This window comes from Callithrix jacchus, chromosome 5 (genome assembly GCF_049354715.1).
Source record: "Callithrix jacchus isolate 240 chromosome 5, calJac240_pri, whole genome shotgun sequence".
Classification (NCBI taxonomy): domain Eukaryota; kingdom Metazoa; phylum Chordata; class Mammalia; order Primates; family Cebidae; genus Callithrix; species Callithrix jacchus.
In genome coordinates, this window is record NC_133506.1 from 84,982,618 (window position 1) to 84,991,303 (window position 8,686).

At 52.3% G+C, this 8,686-nt stretch overlaps 1 protein-coding gene across 1 annotated transcript; it reads left to right on the top strand.

Annotated features, from left to right (window-relative positions):
• The first annotated feature begins 1,531 nt into the window (after positions 1-1,531).
• FZD2 (frizzled class receptor 2) lies at positions 1,532-5,169 on the top strand. The gene has a single exon (XM_017972406.4). It carries the CDS (start codon positions 1,889-1,891, stop codon positions 3,584-3,586), a length of 1,698 nt encoding a protein of 565 aa, XP_017827895.1. The 5' UTR covers positions 1,532-1,888; the 3' UTR covers positions 3,587-5,169.
• Positions 5,170-8,686: the final 3,517 nt, after the last annotated feature.

Sequence of the window (8,686 nt, forward strand, 5' to 3'; positions counted from 1 at the left end):
CTTTCTATATTGGAGCAAGAAACAGTTCGCCAGACTGTGAGGATTTGGCCCACACTGTGAAGCAAAGGGGCTTTCTAAACTCAATTTTCTTTCTTTTTTTTAAGTGTGCCCCCCCTCGTCCCCCTCTCCCCCCGCGACGACGTTCCTCGGGAGAGACAACAGAAAATAATTGATCCATCATCCAGCACCAGGCCCAGGAGATTTACATGCAAACTCCTCCTCGACTCGCTTCTCAAATTTAAAATCCTGGAAGGAAAAAAATTTCTGAAAGTAGCAGGAACCCTGCTGGCCACCCCTCGCCCCTTACCATGTGAGAGATGGCGGGGGCGGATAATTCACCATAACCCCCCAGTCTCCTCCCGCGTCACACACGCCGCCCCTCTCTGCTGTGGAACCACTTAAGATTTGGGTAAAACTCCCCTCTCACCCTGCTAGACAAGTGGAGACGGGATCTGGAAGCTTTTAGGGGGCGGAGGTAGAGGTTCGGGGGCAGAAGGAAAGTTCCCCCAAACGTTCGTCAGGCCTAAGAGAGTCGTCTCTTCACTCAAAATTGCCCGTCACCCCCCGTCCCGCCCCCCACCATTAACTTTCGATTAAGACCTCCTCCTTAGGGCAACTAAACTTTAGTTTGCACAATTAAGATTTGCCGGGGAAGAAGAGGGAGGAAGAAGCGCAGCTCCAGGCCATTCTCCTTCCCCTCGCTCCCTCCAAACCCCCCGCCCCAACCCTCCAGCTCCGGGCCTCCGAGTTCCCGAGTTTTCTCACTTTGAGGTGCCACTGAACACAAAGAACCATAATGGGCTCCTTTGTGCTGGCTACGGGGCAATTACGCCTCGGAGTCCAGGTCCCTTTAAGAGCCTCTTAAAGAGACAGGTTCCCATTTTTCAGAGGGTTATTTAAGGGTGTGTGTCGGGGAGGGCGAGGGAGGGGGTCTACGTGTAAAGTGAAGTGAAACTTTCGCCTGGGCTCCAGAAAGAAACCAGAAAAGGTCTTTGTAAATTAATAGGTTTTTTTATTAAGTCTCTCTGTTTTAATTTTTAGATTTGAGATTTTTCACTAGATTTGAAAAATTGGACTAGAAATAGCTGGAGTTCGAGGATCGGGGTCGGGGGCAAGGATTTAAAAAGTCCCCACCTGGCAGAGCACCTCGGCCCCGGGGAAGAGGAGTAAGCCAGGGTTGAGTACCCTGGGTCCACCGCGGCTCTGAGGAACGTGTGTTCCCCGGTCTCGCCGGGTCGACTCCGGAGAATCCCGGGCTGGGCAAACAGTCCTTAGTGTACTAATAGCTTGTCTCTTTAAAAAGCAAAAGGGTGCGGGGTGGCGGGGGGGGGGGGTAGTTTTGTTGGCATCTGGTTTCTGATCTCATTATGTTGTGGTCGACCAATCCAGCCCTCGGGCCTGGTCCTCGGGTTTAAATCTGATTGGCCGACAGCACATTTTGGGATGGTGCTTAGAGCTCGACGGGGCGGTTTCAAGGATCCCTTTTTTGGGGGGCTGAAGAGAGGGCGGGGCCGCCAGCGGGGGCCCCCTTGAAACCGACTAATTGGGACCGGAGAGGCTGAGGTGAGGGCTGGAGGAGGCACAAAGAAGTCGCTGGGTGCTGAAGGGAGGGGAGGGGGGAGCTGAGAGGCGAGAGGAGTAGGAAGAGGAGAGAGGGCAGCGGCGCGCGGTGTCTCGGGCGTCTCAGTCGGACCGCGGCGAGCCAGCGGGCAGGCGCGCCGCCCCCTCCCCCGCCCGGCCACCCCAACTCTGCGGCCGTGCGCAAAGTTTGCAAAGAGGCGCGGGAGGCCGCGGCCGCAGCGAGGAGGCGACGGGGAAGGAGCGCAGTCTTCGGGTTGGGGGCGGGGGCGGGGGGATCCAAGGAACCGGGTGGGGGGCGGTGGCCAGCATGCGGCCCCGCAGCGCCCTGCCCCGCCTGCTGCTGTCGCTGCTTCTTCTGCCCGCCGCCGGGCCGGCCCAGTTCCACGGGGAGAAGGGCATCTCCATCCCGGACCACGGCTTCTGCCAGCCCATCTCCATCCCGCTGTGCACCGACATCGCCTACAACCAGACCATCATGCCCAACCTTCTGGGCCACACGAACCAGGAGGACGCAGGCCTGGAGGTGCACCAGTTCTATCCACTGGTGAAGGTGCAGTGCTCCCCCGAACTGCGCTTCTTCCTGTGCTCCATGTACGCACCCGTGTGCACCGTGCTGGAACAGGCCATCCCGCCGTGCCGCTCTATCTGCGAGCGCGCGCGCCAGGGCTGCGAAGCGCTCATGAACAAGTTCGGTTTTCAGTGGCCCGATCGCCTGCGCTGCGAACACTTCCCGCGCCACGGCGCGGAGCAGATCTGCGTGGGCCAGAACCACTCCGAGGACGGAGCGCCAGCGCTGCTCACTACCGCGCCACCGCCAGGTCTGCAGCCCGGCGCCGGGGGCACCCCGGGCGGCCCAGGCGGCGGCGGCGCTCCCCCGCGCTACGCCACGCTGGAGCACCCGTTCCACTGCCCGCGCGTCCTCAAGGTGCCATCCTATCTCAGCTACAAGTTTCTGGGCGAGCGTGACTGTGCCGCGCCCTGCGAACCCGCGCGGCCAGATGGTTCCATGTTCTTCTCGCAAGAGGAGACGCGTTTCGCGCGCCTCTGGATCCTCACCTGGTCGGTGCTGTGCTGCGCCTCCACCTTCTTCACTGTCACCACGTACCTGGTAGACATGCAGCGCTTCCGCTACCCAGAGCGGCCAATCATTTTTCTGTCGGGCTGCTACACCATGGTGTCGGTGGCCTACATCTCGGGCTTCGTGCTCCAGGAGCGCGTGGTGTGCAACGAGCGCTTCTCCGAGGACGGTTACCGCACGGTGGTGCAGGGCACCAAAAAGGAGGGCTGCACCATCCTCTTCATGATGCTTTACTTCTTCAGCATGGCCAGCTCCATCTGGTGGGTCATCCTGTCTCTCACCTGGTTCCTGGCAGCCGGCATGAAGTGGGGCCACGAGGCCATCGAGGCCAACTCTCAGTACTTCCACCTGGCCGCCTGGGCCGTGCCAGCGGTCAAGACTATAACCATCTTGGCCATGGGCCAGATCGACGGCGACCTGCTGAGCGGCGTGTGCTTCGTGGGTCTCAATAGCCTGGACCCGCTGCGGGGCTTCGTGCTGGCGCCGCTCTTCGTGTACCTGTTCATCGGCACGTCGTTCCTCCTGGCCGGCTTCGTGTCGCTCTTCCGCATCCGCACCATCATGAAGCACGACGGCACCAAGACCGAGAAGCTGGAGCGGCTCATGGTGCGCATCGGCGTCTTCTCGGTGCTCTACACGGTGCCCGCCACCATCGTCATCGCCTGCTACTTCTACGAGCAGGCCTTCCGCGAGCACTGGGAGCGCTCGTGGGTGAGCCAACACTGCAAGAGCCTGGCCATCCCGTGCCCGGCGCACTACACGCCGCGCATGTCGCCCGACTTCACGGTCTACATGATCAAATACCTCATGACGCTCATCGTGGGCATCACATCGGGCTTCTGGATTTGGTCGGGCAAGACGCTGCACTCGTGGAGGAAGTTCTACACTCGCCTCACCAACAGTCGGCACGGCGAGACCACCGTGTGAGGGGAGCTCCCAGGCCGGTCCCGCGCGGCGCTAACCTCCGCCTGGGGTGAGGCCCCCTACGGACTCCGTATTTTATTTTTTTAAATAAAGAACGATCGAAACCATTTCACTTTTAGGTTGATTTTTAAAAGAGAACTCTCTGCCCAACACCCCCACAAGGTTTGTAATTAAAACTGTAAATAGTCTTTGTAAATTTAATTATATATATTTTCTATTTAAAAGAAAAAAGAAAAAAAAAAAACAGCGGTATGGGCGCCAGGGCTGAAGAATGAGGGGTGTGTGTGTGTGTGTGTGAGTGTGTGTGTGTAAGGGGGCGTAGTTGGGGGAAGGGTTCACTTTCTTGAGAGCCCTTCAAAACCCGCCCCTACTTTGGAGTTTTTTGTGATATGGCAGGGCTGGGCCTGCTGGAAGAGGCACCCAGCCTGCGCTGTTTTTGTTGGCTTTTGAGTCGTTGGGAGTTCGTTCCATTCAACTAATATAAAAGCCAAATTTGTGAGGCTCGTCACTGACGCTGGGCCTGTGGAAGCTGTTGGATATTTTGAACAGGACTTGGATTCGTTTTGTTTCCTTCCCCATTTTCTTTCCCTCCTCATTTGTCCTGTTTGCTTCATTCACTCTTTGGAAAAGTCTCAACTGAGATGAAGATGTGGGAAAAAAAATCGAAGTTGGGGGGTGCTGGTGAGGAGAAGGTGGAGATCGGGTGGGAATGGCCTCGGCCCCCTGGCCCACTCCCCTGCAGGCTGGAAGATCTTTCCCCTCTCTGGCTTCTCTTCGTTTCAGTTCGCTGCACCAAATGCTTCCAGTGGCCCGAAAATGCTTTGTGAAGTGTGTTTTGAAACAGCCCGGCACCAAAACACACCACCAGGAGTATTGATCCTGCCTCCCTGCATGTCCAGGGGAAGCATTCGCATTGAGCATTTGTTAGGAAATTTTTGGCTGGGGGGTGAAAGGACCGCAGGAAAAAAAGGGGAGAGATGCCAGGAGATCTCAGAACCCCCAAACTGTTCAGGTTAGTAGTTTCTGGATTGGTTTGTGTGGGTTTTTGTGGTTGTTTAGGGCTTATTTTTTTTCAAAAAGCAATAAAGACGGGTGGGTTGGAGGGAGGGGACTGATGGGCTGATGGGCTTTTTAGTTTTCCTTTGACAGAAAGACTGGTTTCTTTAAAATTTGTCCAGAAAAAAATGAAAAAAAAAAAGTGGTGTTGCTTGGAGGAAGGCTCTGGACAGGCTCTTTGTGGCTGTGGGGGTGGGTTGAATGTTTACATGACATTCTATATCACAAGATTGATAGAATGTTTATAGCAGATGTTTCTTATCTTCCCCCTATCCCCCACAAATAAAAGTCAAGGCTTTTCTTAAGTTAGCTGCCTGAGGAGTGATGTCGAAAAGTATCCTGGCTGGTGTGAGAACTCCTGTTTCCAATACACATTATTTCCCTCAACTATTTGGAATATTTTAGAATTTTAATTCCAAAGGATTGGTTGAATACAAGTATGCCACATAACTCAGTTTTCACTATCTCCCGTTTCTTAGCAGTGTAAATTAAAAGCTAATAATCATAATAATAAATGCATTTAATTATCTTCGAGAGATCTATCCCTTTAATTGTATTTAACAGGGTTGTAACATTTTATTAGTTTAACCAAACCACACCTCCTCCTCCCCTCTCCCCCTTACCTACTTGGTTGTGGGTGGGGCAGAGAAGAGGGCTCCCAGTCCTAGACCTTGCTTTCTTAGCTAAATGGTGATGGGGTAAATGGCGCCTTACCACCCTTTGTTGACTGTCTTCAGGACAAGAGAGAAAGTAAGTTAGAACCCCTACCTCCAAGTGTTTGCGTGTGTTAGTTTATGTTGGGGGAGGGGAACTGGAAATGTTTGGTGGTAATTGAAGTCATGTGGGGCTTTGTTTGGAACTGTATGAAGCCTGTGGATTTCAGCAGTGCCCCCTCCCAAAAATATATAATTTCCCCCCCCAATCATCTGTGTCAGTGGCTAGTTAAAACTAGCTTTTTATCAAATGATAACGAGTGTGAGATCTAAATGTGAGGTTTCCTCAACTATTGAAGAAGCAGGCAGGAGGAGGTGTCACCGCCCCTTGGCTCCATTTGTTGCAAGATTCTAAAGGAACCCGGCAAAGGCTTCAGGAAAAAGTAAAATTACAAATTATGAGTGCCTCTCCTTGTAATAATGGTGAAAGCCGGAGAATCAGGTGGGGTTTTCCAGTGCCTGGTATTGAGCCCAGTGGGAAGAGGGGCTGGTCTCTGTTGAAGATTGGGGAGAACCTCTCCCACCTCTAAGCCCCCCAAGATCGTGACTCTGTGTGCTTTGGGTACATTTGTCCCTGGACCTTTGCACTGAGCAACCCCCTCCTCAAAGTCTGCTGCCAACATAAAGGAAGAAGGCCTGAGAAATTGACAAAATAGGTTATATGACTGAGGAGGAAGACAGATGATAAGACAGTTGCATCTTTTGGAAAGAACAGATCTTATAGATATCCTTCCCCTTTTGTGGGGCGGTGGTAGCCAAGGGCTGAATTACCCTACTGAAAAGTGTAGTGTCGGGGGAACCCTCCTCTCCACACCCTTCTCCTGTGTCTTAAATGGAACACTCTTAGAGGAAGGAAACTTTAGACCTCAGTTTGGGGAATTTTGAATAAGGAGGAGAAAGTGCCCTGGAGGAAGACTCAGAGGTAATCCACCTGAGCTCACGGCCCCACAGGGAGAGGGCACCTCAGCTCCCTTTTTCAGAAAACTCAGTTAAAAACAGGAGCCTAAAGATCTGCTTTTGGAGATTTCCAGGTCACCCTATGAGCAGGAAAAAAGTTTCCTCGTTGTTAAGTGGGCTAGTCCCACCCTTTGGAAGAGCAAAGCTTTGTGCTTGTTAAGAGGGTCAGGGCCAAGAAGGAAATACTTTCACATGTGGCGCCTGGGCCTGGGGCAGGTCTCCGGTCCGCAGCTGCTTTCTGCCTGCTCTTCTGCCCTCCCCCAGGGCAATGCTGGGGGTTTCAAGGTCCCAGGCACTTCTCCTGACTGCCCCCTCTTGTTGATCAGGCTTTCCCTCCTCCCAGCCCAGACTTCCCTCCAGAAGACTTTAACATTCGTTCCAAACTTTTTGCCCTTTAAGAAGATTCTTTAAGAGCCAGCTCTAGAAAAATGCCACTAAACTTTCTCAAAACAAAATTCTTCTGACCATCCCCAAAGAATTAAGATGGGGTTCAGCTCAGTGGGATGGGGAACTGCTTTTTGTTCCAAAAACTCTTCAGGAGGGTGGGGAGATGCTGTCCAGGGGTGGGGGTGTGGAGTGGGGGGTGGCGCCTGCCATGGAGTCTTGGGTCCGTGTCTGAGCTGGGCCAGCCCTCCCTTCTGCAGTCTTGCCACTCAGTGTACCACGATCCCTCCTCTAGAATCACTCTTACCTTAAATGGATCTTAAAGCTTCTGGGGGCCACTGATCCTCTGAGAATCTCAAAACTCTTTGGACCTTTTGTGGCTCACGCCTGTAATCCCAGCACTTTGGGAGGCCGAGTTGGGTGGATCACGAAGTCAAGAGATATAGACCATCCTGGTCAACAAGGTGAAACCCTGTCTCTACTAAAAATACAAAAAATTAGCTGGGCATGGTGGCGCACGCCTGTAATCCCAGCTACTCGGGAGGCTAAGGCAGGAGAATTGCCTGAACCCAGGAGTCGGAGGTTGCGGTGAGCCGAGATCGCACCATTGCACTCCAGCCTGGTTAACAAGAGCGAAACTCCGTCTCAAAAAAAAAAAAAAATATGGCGAGACGCCCCATGAATGTACAATTGTGTGTAGCTTTAGGAGGTTTCTAGATCTTCCCTGTCCTCTCTTCCTACCTGCGTGCCCCTAAGCTAGTTTTCCAGTCCCTCATCTACACTTTCTTTTTTTGAGACAGTCTCACTCAGGCTGGAGTGCAGTGGCATGATCTCAGCTCACCGCACCCTCCACCTCAGGTTCAAGCGATTCTCTTGCCTCAGCCTTCTGAGTGCTAGGATTACAGGTGTGCGCCACCACTCCTGGCTAATTTTTGTATTTTTAGTAGAGATGGGGTTTCACCATGTTGGCCAGGCTGGTCTCGAACTCCCAACTTTGGTGTCCCAAAGTGCTGGGATTACAGATATGAGCCACTGCTCCTGCCTGGTCTAGACATTTTCTAGTCCTGGTTATTAGCTACCTCTCCTCCTCTAAAGGATAGCCTTTACCTTCTCAGACTCCAATATCCCTAGTCTCTAATCACCTCTGCTACAGAAAGGGGGTGGGGTGAGGAGGGAACAACCACTAGGCCAACAAAACCAGGAGTATCCATGAACCAGATTATTCACTCAGCTCAATCCTGCCCCTCAATCAGGTAACACGTGATCAAGATGCAGCACAGTGGAATACGAATGAATAAAATTTATAGTGGGAAAAATGGAGAGAGACAGACAACGTATGGTGAGCCGAGCCTTTGGCGTGCTTTGGTACTGCTCACTGCCGTAGCATCTGTGAGCACTTGTGGCATTTTTCTAACCTCTGAACGTGTGTCCTGATCTGTAAAAGGCTGAGGGTACCTGTCTGGTAAAGTTCTGAGTGGTAGATAAGACCATATATCTATGGAGTCCCAGGCAGTTCAATACATTGCAACACTTTTCCAATTACTCAGAATACATTTCTTTCTTTTTCTGTCTTTCTTTTTTTTTTTTTTTTTTGAGACAAAGTTTTGCTTTTCTTGCCCAGGCTGGAGTACAATGGTGTGATCTCAGCTCACAGCAGCAACCTCTGCCTTCTAGGTTCAAGCGATTCTCCTGCCTCTGCCTCCTGAGTAGCTCGGATTACAGGCATGTGCCACCACGCCCGACTAATTTTGTATTTTTAGTAGAGATGAGGTTTCTCCATGTTGGTCAGGCTGGTCTTGAACTCCCAACCTCAGGTGAATCGCCTGCCTCGGCCTCCCAAAGTGCTGGGATTACAGGTGTGAGTCACTGAGCCAGTCAGAATACATTTCTAAAAATAGAATCACTGGGTCAAAAGATGGGCATTTCTTGACAAGAGAAATGTTACCAATAGTTTTGAAACTCTTCCCTATCATTTAAAAGGACCACACTTTTC

Coding starts and splice junctions, on each gene's coding strand:
- FZD2 (XM_017972406.4), top strand. CDS start 1,889: ATGCGGCCCCGCAGCGCCCTGCCCCGCCTGCTGCTGTCGCTGCTTCTT.